The sequence below is a fragment of the Manacus candei genome, unplaced genomic scaffold (genome assembly GCF_025592945.1).
Source record: "Manacus candei isolate 608988 ecotype Guabito, Panama unplaced genomic scaffold, ASM2559294v1 h1tg000026l, whole genome shotgun sequence".
Classification (NCBI taxonomy): domain Eukaryota; kingdom Metazoa; phylum Chordata; class Aves; order Passeriformes; family Pipridae; genus Manacus; species Manacus candei.
The window spans coordinates 2,357,651-2,375,728 of NW_026138074.1; the positions used below are offsets into that span (position 1 = coordinate 2,357,651).

At 41.1% G+C, this 18,078-nt stretch overlaps 1 protein-coding gene across 1 annotated transcript; it reads left to right on the forward strand.

Annotated features, from left to right (window-relative positions):
- Window positions 1-3,187: 3,187 nt before the first annotated feature.
- Window positions 3,188-6,187, forward strand: LOC127471844 (C-C chemokine receptor type 4-like). The gene is made up of 2 exons (XM_051789225.1): window positions 3,188-3,308; window positions 4,494-6,187. Exon 2 carries the CDS (start codon window positions 4,510-4,512, stop codon window positions 5,578-5,580), a length of 1,071 nt encoding a protein of 356 aa, XP_051645185.1. The 5' UTR covers window positions 3,188-3,308; window positions 4,494-4,509; the 3' UTR covers window positions 5,581-6,187.
- Window positions 6,188-18,078: the final 11,891 nt, after the last annotated feature.

The following is an 18,078-nucleotide window of genomic DNA, read 5'->3' on the forward strand; positions in this document are numbered from 1 at the left end:
GAATCTTATGTATCCTGTAAAATGGCAAATTAATGATAAGAGTTCCCACAAATGATGGGAATGACTGAAATAATCTTTGGAAGAGAAGCAATGTTTTCATGGTGTGGCTGGTTCTGCATTTTGCTTTTATTAAGTTCCTTCCTGTTGGATTTAATGGTGTGTGTGTCCCCCCCCCAACCCACATGAGGTTAATCTCCTCCCAATCAGGCTAATCAGGTTTGGTTCACCTCTCTGCACTCTTGTTATTTATTTGGTCAGTTCCACATACCTGATACCATCTAGTAAAGAGGTAAGACAACTTCTTACTTCTCCCTTTCCCCTGCAGACATATTAGTTTTACAGCAGCATCACTGAGAACCCTTCCTCCTTTCCTCTTACTCTTGCCATCTCCTGCCATTCTCTTTCTGTTAGTCTTTGTCAGGTTCTCCATGAAGGACCTGGAAAAGACAGGCTGACATGTTAGAAGGGGACCTCAGAGCTCCCCTGCTAGAAACTATATTTATATTCAGTCCCTGTCACTCTTCTTTCTCTCCAAGCCATTGCAGGACCTGCACCCACAACACCTTTCCTCTATTTTCTGCAGTTTCATTTGGTCAGACATTTCTTTTAATTTTTTCTGTCTTCTCTGCAGTTTTCCTTGCAGGGTCTCCCAGGGACTCTTTTCATGGGTAGACCATCAGAAGGTGTTTCTAGATTCATTCTTATCCTCTTGATTTTCATGAACTGACATTTTTTTTAATCTTTATTTTCTGGAGTTCACAAATTTTCATCATCTGTAGCTGCAACCATTTACCTCTTTTTGTGGTCGAGCATTCCTCTTTCTGCAGAGATGCTTTTGCTCAGTCTCCTTACAGAGACAGACTTTCCCATCTGCTGATGCAGCATGAAATGCACTGGTGTCTGCAACATAACAGCTGCTTTACAAGACACTGTGGTCCAGCCATTCCCCTCCATCCCACCACAGTCACACAAACACACCCTGACAAGGAATCTTTGCTGCCCTACTGCTCTGGTCGTATCAGCCCAACCTTGCACCTCAGGTGGATACAAAAAGCTGCTTAGGAAGTACTTGCTACTTGAAAGTCTTCCAAAGGGCTGGTCAAAAGGCAACATGGCAGGAAGACACTTTCTTCAGGCCAGTGCCATATGGATCATACTAAACTGGCATTCATAAGGCTGCAGACTTGTTCCCTGCTAACAGTGCGACTGGAAGATAAGGAGCACATCTGAAGTGTGGTTTGAATGCTAAGGACAGGTCAACAGATCTCAAAAGGTTGTTGATGATGGGAAATCATTCCTTAACCAAGCAGGGTTCTTACAAGGTTGAAGAGAGATTATATCTGAATTCAGTTCTATTCACTACTTTTTCTGGAAATCAAGAAAAATTACCACTGATGAAATTCAAAGAAGATACCTAGTTTGATAGAGTTGAAAATAATGAGTGGGACAAGATAAGCATGCTCATGCATGGTGGTTTATTGAGGCAAAAACACTACAGCCAAAACTAGAAAAGAACAATGCCTACAGAGCAAGAGGTGGTTTTGTTCCTGAAAAGCAGGTGCTTAAAGAAAGATTTTATGTCATTGTTATTGTGGGTGAAGAGCTGAACTTGTGGCCCTAGTGCAACAAGAGATTAATTAGGTCCTTACACAGACAAAAGAGCAGCAAGAGGAACAGCTTCTAGTTTCTGTGAGCAGAGCTGATGAAACTGGTACCACCATGTTGCCTGCTTACCTGATGTCCACACATTTAAAGGACTGCTAGTAAACTGAAGAGAAAACGTACACGATCTGCAGAGCAATAACCTGCACTGGAGGAACGTCTCTCAGAGACCAATTTAAAAATCTCCACATACGGAAATTTTGAAAGATGATTGAGAAGCTCCTTCCCATACAATTGTTTTATTCTGGCAAAACGTGAAACTGGTAGATCCCACATCACATGCTGTCTTCACAGCAAGCTTTTCTGGAAGAAACTCTTCAGCCAAATGTAAGTTGTTGGGCAGAGTAGCAGTGTCAGAGGTATATGAGGTAGCAGCAAATAGCATAACTGAGCAAAAGCTATACCTGTATCTGGAATAACACCAGAGAATGAACTAGAAAACATGTAGTCTCTTCTGGACTGAGATCTCTCTCTGATTCTTCCTACCTTCCCAACTGCCTCCTGTAGCTTTCGTGTTTCTATTTCTCATTGTGTGTCTTCAGTTTCTCCTGCTAACAAGAAAGCAGGCTCCCCTGTTGAGAAATGGCTTACACTTCTGCTTGGCTGGCCTTTTCTGGGATGCAGAGGAGAACAGCACCTGCCAGCTACTAGCACAGCTGGTCTGCTGGCAGAACTCAAAACCATCCCGTTTGACTAACACATGTTCTCTGTGGTGTCTTCTCCCTTCCCAGGATCCCCCAAAAGACAAATGAGGGCCCACCACACCCTCAGCAGAAATTCATAGAAGCTGCTGAGCTTTCTGCTGCGACAAAGAACCACAGTAAACCTCAGCACCCTCTGCCCTCAGACCACACGTGCGCGTGCGCACATCCTACTTCTTATCTGATATTCTGACTGCTGTTACAGTGTGTACAGGTCAGTGGTAGGAGGCAGATTTGCTGTATATAAAACCCACTACAGGAAACATCAAGCAAAAAGGCAGTATGAATTAACATGCCTTCGTTTCTTTTCTTAGTAAGATAAGTAGGGGTTAGGAAGATCAAACAACAGTGATTAAAAGGAGCCTTCCCTACACTGTATCTATACATCTTTTTTCTTGTACAATTACATAGTGCAACTTGCAAAATTAGTTATCTGTCAGAGAAGAACTAGAAACACACCTCCCACACACCCACCAAGTGCCTGCCTCCTCTCTGCTCACTACAAACGATCCTTTGATTATTTTTTTCTAAGATGCACTTTACAACCTATAAGAAAGAACAAGGTTTCTGTTAAATGAGAGCTGCTTTTAGTGACATCTATTTTAATGATTATTGGATAAGATGAAGCTATTTTAACTCAGTAATCAGGCCCTCGCTGGAATCTGCATTTTCTTAAACATTATGTGTTTAATTCTCTTTCTGACTTAAAGGGACTATCTCTGATGAGCACTGAGGAAAGAAGCACTTGTGATACAATCTGTAAGGAAGTCGGAAGCTTCCGCTATGAGACACAGCTACCTAGTGACATCTGCTTTTTGCAGCTGCTGGATATTGCTGTGTGGGTAACACCTCCCTGGCAGAGCTACCTGGTGAGAAGCAAGTGATTCTGCACCCTTAGAGCAAAGAAGCTTCTTTACATCATCTGAGAAGAAAGGTGGAGAAAAGGTAAAATTCATAAAATGCAATTTTGAAACAGTTGTGTATCATGTACACTCATGTGTGTGAATGTAATGCTTTTTCATTTACCTTTTTTAGCTGCTCGGGTAATTTTTAAAGCACTTTTAAGAATTCTTGCATCATCAGAAGTGGGTACATGTGAATTCTGTGATCATTTGTTTTTCAGTTTTAAATATTTGAGTATATTATGCTGAACCTAGATTAGATTCAGGTATGTCTGGGAGCAGTTGTTGCAAAGCTGTCATCTCTAGACCATTGGTGTCAAATGATTTTGTCCTTCTGACTTGTAAGTCAGATTCAGTTCTTCTCTGTGTATAATAGAACAGAGTTGTAGGCTGCAAAGTTGTCATGCTTGGGACTACACACAGGATGGGTCAGGTTAAGGATAGTCAATGTTTGCTGTTATGTTGCAGCAATGTACAAAGTAAAGACAAGTAAAGCAGTGAAACTCACTTTTCTTCTGCTTTCTATTCATAAAAATAAGGACAAAGGGGAAGAACATAGCTCAGGCTTAGAGTTCTCATTTGTCAGGCTAAAAGAATGACACTTGCTGTGATGTGAATAACACACACAGTCATACATCAACAATAAATTCGTATGGTGTGCAAGTTACCTCAAAGTAACATCACTTAAAACTCTGTATCCGCCTATTAGAAAAGTGCATACATATGACAAATTCCTGTTAGTCATTTAGCTACTGAAGACAGCAAAAAACTCATTTCAGCTTTCAGTAAGTATAATTTCATTGGAAAAGTCTGATGCATTTTTATTACTTTCTTCTTATGGTGATGTTTGCCTGGTGGGAAAGGTGGGTGAAATCCCGAACCGCTATAAACAGTGGCTTTGCTTTTTACTTTACTCCACATAGGACTTAAACCCTCTCTGATTTGATATCTGTGGTCTTTCCTTCCCATTTGCTTTCCTCTCATCCAGTGTCGCGTTGTGTGCTTGACATCCAAGTTGCACAGTGCCGCAAGGACTAAGCACATGCATGTTGAGGACAGTACATTCTGCAAGCATGCACATGCATCCCATAATGCTTACATAATGCCTGTAATGAGACATGCATGGGAACTGTAAGTCAGTCACTGCTCATGATTCAGGGCTGCGGAGTAACCATACAGTCTTGACGCACTGAAAGTCACTGACATTTTCATATTCTTTCCTTCTCAGGAACTGGGGAAAAAGCATGAGTTCTGCAAGTACAGAGTCCCCTGACCTCTCAACCTTCTACGAATATTATGATAACTATAACGATGCTCCAAAGCCATGCAGTAAGGAAAGCGTCAGGAGGTTTTCAGCCTCCTTCCTACCGGTTCTGTATAGCCTAGTATTCCTGGTCGGGCTCACTGGAAACATTCTGGTCATTGTGGTCCTCTTCAAATACAAGAGGCTGAAGAGCATGACTGATGTGTACCTGCTAAACCTCGCCATCTCAGATTTGCTCTTTGTTTTATCCTTGCCGTTCTGGTCTTATTTCATGCTAGACCAATGGGTTTTTGGAACTCCCTGGTGTAAAATCATTTCGTGGATCTACCTGGTCGGGTTTTACAGCGGTATATTTTTTATTATGCTTATGAGCATAGACAGATACCTGGCAATTGTTCGTGCAGTGTTTTCCTTGAAAGCAAGGACTGCCTTCCATGGCTTGATTACTAGCCTTGTCATATGGCTCGTAGCTTTTTTGGCCTCTGTTCCTGAGCTTGTATTTAGAGAGTCTTTTAATGAACATAATTATACTACCTGCAAGCCGAGATATCCAGGCAATTTCACAACATGGAAACTTTTTTCCACTTTGGAAATCAACATTTTAGGGCTCCTAATCCCTTTTGTAGTTATGACATTTTGCTACTCCATGATCATTAAAACATTAGTTCACTGTAGAAATGAGAAAAAGAATAAGGCTGTGAAGATGATCTTTGCTGTCATGATTGTGTTTTTCTGTTTTTGGACCCCTTACAACATCGTTATTTTTTTACAACTGCTGGAAACTACGGGAGTCATTAGAGACTGTCAAGTGAGCACGAATCTGGACTATGCTTTCCAGGTAACAGAAATCCTTGGCCTTTTTCACTGTGGCCTCAATCCAGTCATCTACTTCTTCATGGGGGAAAAATTTAAGAAGTATCTGAAGATGCTCTTTAAGAACTGGCATTTACCTGGGTATGTTTGCAAGTGGTGTGGAGTTCACATCACTTACCACACTGAATCTACAAGTTCATTCCACACGCAGTCTACGGGGGATCAAGATGCTCTGTAACGTGTTTCAGACCAGCCACTGAACTCACCAGCAAGCAACTGACAAAAGCAGGAACTTTGAAAAGCTAAGCAAATGCAGATGCATTTAACAATAAGCCAGTGCTGTGTAATTACTTACTTCAGCTTTATTTCTGCCTCTAGATTTTCTGAATACTATGACAGAAGGTGTCCTAAATGTGAAACACAGGAGAGGGACATGCAAGTCTTCTCTGCTGAGATTACAAATCACTGCTCAGCTGTAAGAGCAGCCTCAGCTCTCTGCAGGGCACCGTGCCAGCTGGCTTCTCTTTCACCAGCATCAAGACGTTGGCCTGGATGGATGGGCAGAGGCGAGACAGCAGCTTGTCATCAGCACATACACTCAGAAAATAAATTCATTTATTCAAGAAGGATGGTTATTACCGTATCTTTTTATTCTACAGTTGATCTGTGCAGGACTTGTTCACTCATGACTCTTAGGGAGCCATTAACAGTACTTGCTACTGTTAAATGTTTCATCTGAGGGGGAGGATACACCCTCTGACATTAAGAAAAAGGACACAAAATATATTCTTTATGTGCACAAACATGCAAAGCCATTATATTGTGTTGCAGATGCATTTTTTCTTAGGTTGGCGTATATGCCTATACATAGGCATATATATAGGCATTTTGAATTACTGTAATTCAGGATAGAAATTCTGTACTTTTATTAACATAAAAAAGTTTTAAATATTTTTTAATAAAACTGTTTTAAAAAGCTTATTTTGCAGCATGTGTGAATAAATTTGAAGTATCTTTTTTAAAAGTATTTATTTTAAAGTTAATGTTCTTCCAAAAGTACTTAACCCCAAGACTCAGTTGTCATTCACTGGAGATTTATATGGCAAAATGAAAGAAAGTAAAAACAGAGACTGTGTAGAAACACAATCAGTCTGTGATAACTTAGAAACCACACAAATCCTTGCATTTGATAACAGCAAAATGCAACAGTGTGATGCCCCAGTAGCTGCTCACAGATCTACAGGATATTAATCAGAGATCCAGAACAGGAAGGAAACTCACATAGCTGTGTTTAGATTTTGGCATAAAATTAATTAAAAAACAGGCAAAAATCAGTAATGTGGTGGCATACAAAGTAAGAGTTGAAAAATATGTATTAGAAGATATTTCTGGTGGGTCTTTTTGCTGGACAACAGCCATTCAATAGGATGAGTTTTATTTTCTAAGATTGTCAATAACAAAGTGCCTGCTGTAGCCAAGGCTGCAAAGAGCAAACAAGGCATTAAAATGCATCAGAAAAGGGAAAAGAAATGTAAAAATATTGTAGTGCCATTGTACTAATCACCCTAAATAAGAAACTAAGTGGAAGCTCATCTCCATATGATCTCTTTCATGATACAAGACTGAAAATAAAAAGCAATACACTTAAATACTCATGCAGGCACATATCCATCATAATGAATTTTGGGAATGCATTACCATTAGCAGTTTGCTGAGCCTGACAAGAAAAAGACTATAAATTCTTACTACTCAAAACCTTAGAAGCCACTGAGTAAATAATTGGGAAAAACTGATGCAAAGAGTGGGTTAAGGCATCCATCACCTATTTTGAAAAGGAAGACCAACTTCAAGTGTCAGGTGCTTCAAATTCTCACAGATGTCACTGAACCCAACATACCACACCAAGTTGGCACAGCACACAGCCCTCACAGATGGTGATGCTGATAGTGCACTGTGAACAGCAGAGATATGCATTGGTCTAGTGCACAGATTAACCTGGAAGCCCCACAGCGCAACGCAGCCGCTTTTTTCTTGGTCATACTCTGTGATCCCTCTAGTCAGTAAGAATAAATGGGTCCTTTTGAGAAGCCTTTTGAGAAGTCTTGCTTTCCAGACCAGGGAAAGGGCTGCCTGTGCTGGCCTGGCAAATAGGATGGTCAACAAGGAAAAAGCAAGCTGTAGGCTCTCTTGATAACCACGATGTAAGAGAGGTCCGGGGCTAAGAGTGGTGTCAAGGGAGGGCTCGCAGGCTGGTCTGAGTCTGGGCACATCCTGTGGTGAGGGAGGATGCCAAATCTGCTCATGTGTGGAACTAACAGGCTGCACCCAGTGGCTGTGCAGCATTGCCATAAACTGAGCTAGTGTAAAGCTCCTTTTCCACACAAAACTCAAATGTGCTCACATTGCTGCTCAGCTTTGTGCCCCACAGCCTGTGCACGTTTGCCTTTGGTGCAGAGGGTCCTGCTGCAGCCAGAGCTCCCCACAGGTGAATGTTGTCCTTGTTTATCTCTGCCAAATAACCTCTTCCAGTTCTCTCAGTAATGCTCACAGTTACTCATTGTGTGTGCTGAATGAGCAGCTGAGCTGAAAGCTGTGCTCTGAGCAGGCTTGCTGAATTGGGTGTAAAGAGGGGCTCACCTCTAAGTGATGGGCTCAAGAATCCAGGTCCTGGGGCTGAAGCTCATCAAACCTGGGTGGCTTCCTACTCTGTCACTTGGAACAAACCCTCCCCACCATGCACCAAGCTGCAGTCAATAATGCCACTCCTCTTTTGAGAGAGGGCTTTGAAATATCTCCTGATGAGAAAGAACAAGATAATGGAATTAATACAGACAAAAATAAAGCAGGGATTTTCAAAATGTCAGTTGACAAAGATGTCATTTTAGCTGAACAAGAGTTTCCAGCAATGAATGATGTATGTACAGACTCACTGAACCATGAAAGAGAATGGACAGACATTTAAGTGAAGCAAAGCTGACTCATTCTTAAACCCACATTTTTACATCAAGGTTCCTCAGAAGGCCAGCCTGCATCGTCTCTTCAGTTCCGTAGAAAGGTAGATGAAGGGGAAAATCAACTAATTATACTAAAAACAAATAATGATGAAAAGGTAAAAACAAGTTGATTGTTTGGTTTTCATACAGTGCTTAGGCCACAACAACCACTCCCTAAACATGAAGCTGAATGACACATTTATCTTTTACTCTGGAGCTTCATCCCTTTTAATTGTGCTGAAGCAGCATTGTGGTCAGCAGCCTCCTCCCAGTCTGCTCCTCTCAGTCTGAGAGCCAGCAAGGAGTTGCTCTTCTCCTCCCTATATAACTGCTTGCCACTGTCCCAGCATCAGCTCGGCACACCTGCTCTGAAAGGGAGTACAATTCAACAGACACTACAGTGCTCCTCTGTTATCAGGATTCTTCCAGTCTCACACTGCCAGCAGGGATCTACATCACACGTTTTCCTTCAGGAGCTCTTAATTGTTTGCAGTTTTATCCAACATCTCTCTCTTAATGCAGCCAGAGACCAGCCTCTTCGACTCCCATCTCTTATGCCAGCATCTCCATTTGACTTGATTTACAGTTAGAAATCACAGGCCATTTAGTAATGTCAATCAAAATGATCATTAAAATGGTGCTTAAGGCAGTGCCTACAGAGAGCTCAACAGGACTTTGCCACTCCAGTCATGAAAGAAGCATTTAGGTAGGAGACTGGAAATGATATAATTGTGGTGAGATTTCTAGCATTTGTATAACTGATAAGACCATCAAAAGGTGATGTAGTGGTGGTCGTATCTGCAATCATCGTATGTAACACAGCAATGACGTATGTAGGTGCCACTGGTAATCACGTGAATTAGAGGAAATCACTCCTAATGCAGCAAGCACTATCACTGACAACATAAGTTAGAAGCTACCAGGATGATTTTCTTTTTCACAGTCATTCAGTAGCAAAACCCACTAAAAAAACCTAACAAAATCCCATCTTATAGGACAGTCATTGAATGAAAGCCACTTATCACAGAAACGAAGCTCGAAAATGAAGAAGTCCTTTATTTTTTCCAGACCATCAAAATCAAGTCCTCTGCCAACTCCTTGATGGAGCACGGGCATGACTGACCAATGCTGCTGTTCTCTTTCCCTTGACAGTGTATATCCCTCCACATATCCCTTTTATGCTTGCTGCAAAATAAGACTGTTCACAGGCCATCCTCAGGCTTTTGTGTCAATTTATTTCTGATCCTCCTTTGAACTCTCAGAAATGATGGCATGCTTATGATACCTCTGCTGAAGAGAGTAATGTCGTCTGCATCCTTCAAGACTTGACTGTTGGATCCCAAAACATAATATCTGCAGAGAGAGATTTAAGTGGTCTTTGCAAAAAGTCATGGGCTACAGAAGCTCGGAAACCCCCTTTTTCATTGACCTCATCCTTGTGGATTCTTCCTGCCTTCTCCAGCAGAATGTGAAGAGACTCCTTGCATGATGTTATCACATGCCCTGCCCAAGCCAGAGAGTCCACACCCTGATCTCATCAAGCCAGTGCAGAAGACTTACTGTGTTTTATCTCTCCCTTTGTGTTCCCTGGATCCTGTGCATTCTGCAAACCTGAATACCTCTTTCCCCCATGTAATTCCCCTAGGATAAGATGGGTTTTCCCCTATGATGTATAAGACCCCAAATTTGCTAACCTGGGGTTTTCCCTTATGTCATCCCCTGAAACCCCCTGTTAGTAATAAATTGTAATAGTTACAACCCCCTGTTGAATATGTAGACCCTAAACCCTTTAAATATGAACTTGTAAGTCCAATAAAGCATTCTAGTTTTCTGCCCCTGCTGGGATCGTCATAGTTATTGACTCGCTACACTTCACCTTATTTTTAATACCAGCTGTCTTATAGCTAGGGGAGCTGAGGCACAGAGCAAGAGCTCAGACATTATGTGCACAACGCACATTTTTGACAGAATCTCCATGCCCTCCTACCTCTCCCTGGAGAGAATCCACACTTCAGCTTGGTGAGGGGGACTTCAGGTAAGAGTCTCCCACACCACGCCCTTTCTGATATCCAAATCTGAGATGGCCTAGCCAGGAAACTCCCCACTTGGATCCAAGTTCTGCAAGGAGGACCACAGGTTGACATGAAGAGTATCTGGAGGTAAGAAGATGACCAGCTAATGTCATCTTCCGATAAAAGATGTTCTTTGCTGGCAGAGGTGTTGTCTGTACTAATACACCAGAAAGCAATGATTCCTGTTTGACGGCGATCCATAAAGAAGAAATATTCATTCTCTGTGTAAATGCAGCCCAAATACATGACTGGTCAGTGCATCATATTAATCCTTTAGGTTTTGTGCTGGTTTTTCTATTTTTTATTTCAAGTCATCTTCAAAGAGTTGAAGTTTCTCTGGATTTTAGTTTCAAAACGAGTAACAGCATGCATTCAGTTTAAGTAGCTCTGTAACTGCATACTGCAAGATTTTCGTGAATTCAGGTGTTGCAAAATAAAACTACTAAGGCCAAAACGTTTATTTCCTTGCTTTTGCTTTTAACAATGATAGCAAGTAATCAAGAATCTATCTACAAGAATCTGATTTTTTTCCACAGATATAAAACCCTTGTAAAAAGTACTCTCAGTGCTGCTAGCAGCCTGTAAGATGACACAGACTGAGTGAAGATTGACATTACTAGATGCACTCTTCTGCTCAAGAAGAGACCAGTGGCATTTAATCAGCATTTTCCGAGAAGGTCCAAGCAGTCACGTTGAGGAAGAAACTTTTGTGGCTGGGACAGTGATTGGAACAAGGAGTGGACATCCCTGCATGAAAAGCATGTTTTTTTTTTTGCATAGGAACTTTGCACTCCTTAAAATATCTCCATAGAAGTACTGTGGTTTGGGTAGGTAGATGGAAGAGAGAGGCCCTCCCTAACATTTAACCTGTCACCATCACTCCCAAATAGAAAGAGCAGTAGTAACACAGCTAGTAGTAACACGAAAGCATCTTAATAAAAGTGAAGAAAGACCACAACACATCTCTGTACTTGCTCATAGACCAGTAAACTGAAATTTGCCACAAGTAAGACCACGACAACAGACTGACTTGCCTTTTCTGCTATCAAAGCATGTGGGAAAGCTGTAAAAAGCACACATAGAAGGGGAAGAAGGATGGATTTTGCTGTTGCTTATGCCCTTTTTGCTCACTCACAAGCACCAGGAATGGAAAGAAAACAAGGCTGGCTGATTGCAAGGAGCAATGACATTGTCTGCAGGCCCTACACACAAACAGTGCTGAGAAGCTGCAGAGAACAGGTTTGACTTTGCTATCAAGAAACTTGTTTATGCTTTTTAGAAGAGCAAAACCCATAGCATGAGGTGTCACACAAAACCCTGCAACACTACAGAGAAGGGGCTGAAGAGTTTACAAAAGGAAATAAAAGGGAAGTTTGGATTTTGGCTGTTTTCTCTTCAGTTCTGCTTCACAAGCCCATCCTTGCATAATGCAGGCCAGTACTTGCTTCCTTTCCTCAGAAATATTAGGGAACCTCCAAAATCCCCTATGGGGAGGCTGGCTCCTGTCTGCTCCTGCTCTGATTTTTTGCATAAATGCATATGCCACAACCTCCTCTCCACAGTCACATGGAGTCAATCCATTCATTTCCTCACTAGCTTAAGCTCACATCCTCCACGCCCAGAGGTCACCCAAGCAGGGTGCCTGTTTTGTGACTACACTGGTAGAATGTTTTGCATTTGACAAGGCAGTTCTATGAAGATGTCCCTGCTCATTGCAGAGGAGTTTGATTAGATGACCTTTAAACATTCCTTCCAACCCAAATACTTCTATAGTTCAATGAAAATCCAAACACCAAAAAGAGCATATTTTTGGTGGCAGATGCACTGGCTAATGATCAACACCTTTTAACCCCAGACTTTGATATGCATTTTGTTTCAGCTTTAGACTAAAACTATTTTAGAGTAAGCACAGCCTATTTGTCAACATTACCGAAATAAAATATTTCATCATTTCTGCTCTGAATTCTTGTTATAATTTTATTCTGATGGGGGAAATAATTTCAGAAGTCCTCATGTAACCAAAAATTGTAGAAAAACCTCAAGGATTTGTCTTCTTTAACACACTTAAACAGCTTTGATAGAATAGATTCACCACATTGTTCAGTCAGTAGCTCATTCCACAAACCCATAGGAATGTGCCAGATTTTAGGAAAAAAGATAGCACGAGAAGCGAAATTTCAGTGACGACCGCTTTTGCTGAAAACTACCGGTCAAAAGCAGGATTTTTTTGCTGTTGGTTTTTGTTTTTTCTTTTTTTTTTTTTTAAATCTGCCCTTTGTTCATGACAATTTGCCCAGCAAATAACTTTTGTTGCTTCTATAGCGTAAAAGAGACTGCAGTATTTTATAGACTATCACAAGAGACTATGTGAATAAAATTTAAGTGATCAAACGTCACATCAACATTTATGAAAGGTCAATCTTTAAGTGATAACTATTTAGCAATTTGCATCAGAGACCGAGAAAGCAACGTCAGTACTAGATACCAAAGATTCTGCTGAATTTTAATTTGCATGATTTTTTTTTTGTTTTAATTCCAGGAATGGGTGTGTACAGAGGCAGAGCAACTATTACTTGTGTCATAAGCAGAAAAAAAAAGAAAGTCCGCCTTTTCTCTAAGGTGATTCACAATGAAGACCTCAATCACAATACGATATGACTGAATGCAGCCTGAATTTTCAGGAGGGCACATGCCCAATTCTTGAAGTTCACACCAGCATAATTCACTGCATATGTAGTGTACGATGTATACGCCTCCAGGTTCCTGGAAAAATGTAAAAAGAGCTCTAAAAATGTCAAAAACTTGTACAGAAATAGCTGCAGAAAAGCTGATACTGCCCAACAATGGAGCAAATAGGTAGCAAGTATCAGTGTTAATTTAAGTGACACCTAAAAAAATCTGCCATGTTTTCTAGACCAGAGACCAAAAGATTCCATAAAGTTACTGCTTTGGCAAAAGCAAAATGAAACACAGTGAAAAAAAGAAGAAATAATAATAATAGAAATCAGTGAGATCCATCACAGCCTGCCTGGTCAGTGAATGGCACACCTATAGGTGAGTGTACTCCAACAAGAGCAGCAGCTGCTGAGGACTCTGTAGGGGAGACCTCACGCAGACCCACAGCCAGACGGGATGTTTGAAAGAAAGTGTTTCTCCTTTGTGACTGCAAATGCTGACAGTCCCACTCAGACAGACCGCGGCTGGGGAGCAGAACATAACTGGCCCCAGCTGTGTTCATGCAGACAGTGGTTGTTTAAGAAAAAAGACATGCTTTATTACCCGCAGCTTAGTAGACGGCCTCCACTGTCTGCACTGGCTTCCTTATCATATTGGGCTGCAGACTTACAGCAGGCAGAAGTAGCTCAACCATGTCCCAGCCTATTGACTAGAGCTGATATGCCCAAAAGAGACTGTAGCACCTTTGTCTTTTACTTCTCCCTAATTAAAAAAAAAAAAGTTGTTTTTAAGGTTCTGGTTTCAGCCTTGCCAGGGATCTCAGTCAATTCCACTCTTGCATTTGCTACATAGAAATCAAAACTCTGTCTTCCTTTGTAAAACAAGTAATTTTGCAGATGAAAGCACTACAATGGAAGTTAATATTATTATAGAGATAAAAATCTGAGTATTCATTACTAGATTTCTTGCCTTGTCTCAAGACACCAAGAACCATGCACTGTCTTACTCACAGCACAGAAAGTTTCATCTCCTTCCACAGAAGATGAAAACAACTCCATAATGCATTATTCTAAACACAAGTCTTTGGTTTTGAGCAATTTCTTCCTAACATTTCTCAGTCAATGGGTGATTGTCCTGAATCATGAAGGTTTGCAGATTAAGCCCCTACCCCTTTTCGACTTGCTTGCCTCATTTACTCGAGGTTTTGACATTTGTAATCAGCAGGGAGTTTCACCAGTTTGCATGCACGCACTAAAACAGGTAACAGGAAAAAACAGGGTACTTTGCAAGACAGAACAGGAACATTCTTTCCAAGCCAAACCAGCAACACAATTTTGCATCAAAAGGCACACAAGCAATCTCCCAAATTAGAATACGCTACAGAGCACTGCCCAAGGCTATTGAACAGAGCTGATGCTTTTAAGTTATTTCATTTGCTGTATTCCAGTTTGCATTGCAGAGTGAGAACTTCAGAATTGTTTCAGCATTATTTTTGCAAACTGAGTCATGGCAAGCAAGCAGCTGAGTCAGCAGTCAAAGCTGAGTCTCTTCTAAAAGAGCTTAAATGCACTGAATTTCAGCTCAACTTTGTACAAAGATAAAGATTTCACCTTAAAGTTTCAGGTCCTGAAGCTCAAAAAGAGATGATTAGATAAGCTTTACTTCAAAAGAGGATACAGGGCCAGACGGACCTTAGTCAAACTCAGTGGCATTATTCTTTTATGAAAAAACAGAACTCTGTTAAATGAGAAAACGAAAACAAATACAACAAAAAATGTGAGCTGAGCTCTGTGTCTTTTCAAAGCCCTCAGTCTGAGACAAAAGCATCCTTGTGTGCTGCACCAAACCCTTGACAAACTCAGAGAGAGGAGAAAAGTTGGGAACCCCTGAATGTTCTTTCCCCCACCTTGCAGGACAAGTATAACAGCATGGCTGGATTTCCAAAAAAGGTACTCGCTCACCAGAAACCACAGTGAAACCAAACTAGGCATCATCTAACCTTATTATTTTGTGAACAACTGAAAACAGGTGATGCATATCAAGGACTGACAGAAACAGCATGGTTTCTACCTTGCATTGCAAGGATAAAATGGAAGACAAGATTATGATAAGCAGCCGGGGAGCAAGTACCAGCAGAACTATGGACATTCCCAGTCTTGTGGTCAGGCAGACTTTTTGGTAGGATTTGGATGTATTTTCCCTACTTTGCACATCCAGCCAGGGGAGCTGAATCTTTACTCCAGTTCCCCTCCTTTCTTTCATGTAAAAATTCTCCACTTGTAACTAAGAAATCTGAAAACTATAGAGCTCAGCATCATTCAGTTTTGCCAGTTTAGTCAGATGCAAGGCCACAGCCTGTAGCTGGAGGTACCAGAAGGGAAATTATTTTCCTTCCCCTCTCTGCTGCCAAGCTGCTTGGGTTTGAAAAAAAAAAAAAGAGAAAAAAAAACCAAGAGAAAAAAACCCAAACCCAAACCAAACCCAACAAACAACCCACTCTTTACCAGACATATTATTATGCTTTCCCTTCTGTCTTCACTAGACTTTGCCTCCAGGTAATGTTTTGTAACACTGAATATTCTTTTTTTGCTTATATCTCCATAGTGCTTAAACATCCCCTGTTTCAGCACTTTGTACTGTACCTAGAGGAATGGAGAAACAAGGTTCACACAAATCAGGTCTGCTACTGTAATCTCTTTTCAGTATCTTTGCACAGACTGGGTTTTTCAGAACTAAAAACACCTAAAAAGCCTTCTGGCTGATTTCAGCATAGCTGTCCAAGTTATCTTTATTTCCTAGGACAGGCGAACAAGCTTAATTTTGGGGTAGTAGGGGTATGTGGTCTGTCCCTCTTTTCCCATTAAAAGACATTAAGGGGTGTCAAAAATTTGGCTAACAATAAACCATCAACTGTCTCGGCATCATATAGTTTGAAAATTAGAAATGATCCATAGAAGCAGTAAATTGGGGTTTTTTTCACCATCTCTGAAGCCTTTGAATCAAAGCCAACAGACCTGAGAGGTTAGACTTGAAAAAGTTAAAAAAGGGCTGCTTGCTGCTAGTTGTTTCTGCTGAACTTTCTTCTATTTCAACAGAGCTAGACAGACTCAGTGCTTTAAAGTCAGGTCTGAAAGTGTCTATATTTGGCTACAGTCAAAGACCTGCATTGTTTTAACTTGAGCTTTTGAAGTAGATACTGCTCTGGATCAAAGGACCAAAAGAGCAGCATAGGAAGGCACGACAGCAGAAGGCACTGCTCAGACCAAGTTTTGCAGGAAATCATTGTGAGTTCATTATCAGGTTCTTGTGTTCTTCAGCACACCAGATCTACCTATTCATGATTAGTGCAAACCACATCCTAAAATAGAAAAAAGTAAAAAAGCTTGAAAGAAGATATGTGTATGCAGGATTCAGACCCATCTCTCAGAACCTTAAGTCTTTCAGAAAGCCTTGATGGTACACCAGTGTTACAACACCCAGAAATAAAATTTAACATGGAGAAGAAAAGAAAGGAGTGCAAATTTTTCCTCTGTGCTGTTTCTGTCTTATCCCATACATATCTGCTGTGAAAACAGCAACCAACATTTGCAGCAAACAGGAGAAAGGTTACAGTCTGAAGCTCAGCAACAGGCAGGACATGAGGAAGGTTAAGAGTAAGCCATCTGTTTCTCTTTCCTCCTCCTCAGTAATTCTGCCTATGATTCAGATGGCCCCTTCACCCATAGCACAGGAACATATCCAGATCCTGAAGCCATGAGAAACAACACACAGCAGCTGACATTCTCCCAAGGCAAGTGCTCTCACAGATTATTCACAGATTTCACAGAAAGTGCTACTGCACAAGTCCACAACCAGGGGAGACTTCTGGCTAAATTTGGAGTAGAGATCCATAAAGAGTGTTCATTCTGTACACCTGATGAAGACTGGTGGAACTTGCAAAATCGAACCTCTGAATGGGATTTGGAAGAAAGGAGACAGTTGGAAGCACAGGCAGGTATTTTTATCCAGTTTGCAAACTAGCAGTGGATTGGAGATTAACTCCATCTCAGACAAACAAAAACACATTGAAGGAAATTTTTTGAATTTCTCTACACATAAAACTTTCCTACTACAAGAGGAAGAATCAGCAAGAGTTAAGTAAAAAACAGGAAATAGAGAAGAAAAATTTCTTAGCTACAGCATCAGAGGCATGACCCTCAATTGTGAGGCATTTGCCCACACTGTGCCCAGATCCATCCTCTGGCCCACAACCACAGAAAAGACTGAAAATGCTCAGTTAATATAAGTATAGAAGCATGAGCTCTACAGAAGCACCAAGTTTAATAAAACTAGTGCATATACTTACAATGAAGAAGGAAACTTAACAGGAAAATCCTTTCAGACCGTAGATATTGGCTGCATTTTTCTACTGGATTTGCATTGGTATTCAACAGGTCCGCTCTACTTAACAAAGGCCCATTCTGCTATAGTTTCAAACTCAAATCCCATGTCCATTAAGGAGTCTTTTTTTCCCCCTCTTCTTTCCCCCCCCCCACAATTTTTAAAGGCTAAATTTTAGGCATGCAGCTGTAGGCACACCACCAAAGTGCAAGATTGCAATCTTATTGCGATGCTTGCACAGCGTCTGCTGTGAACGTGTGCTGGGGAGTCTCACGAGCTGGATTGTGCTTGCCATTACACCTCTGCAGAGTTAGAAGTGGGACCTTCCTAAGACCCTGGCTTGGGAGTTCTATATATACTTGCCTCCTGAGGGACAGGTGTATGTGCTAAAGCCCAAAACTTTCCCAATTTCTTGGCCATCAAGACCATATATCCTACTGAAAGGGGACTGCATGACCAAGGGCCTGAAATAAGCACTGGTTCTGTGAAACTTCTTGAGGTAACACACAATTTCAAGACTTCCCCCAGAACTGGGGAAGTTCATTACTCCCGTATTTAATAACATAACAAGCAACAGGGAATATCTTCTGAAAAGGGATTTTTAAACATACACAC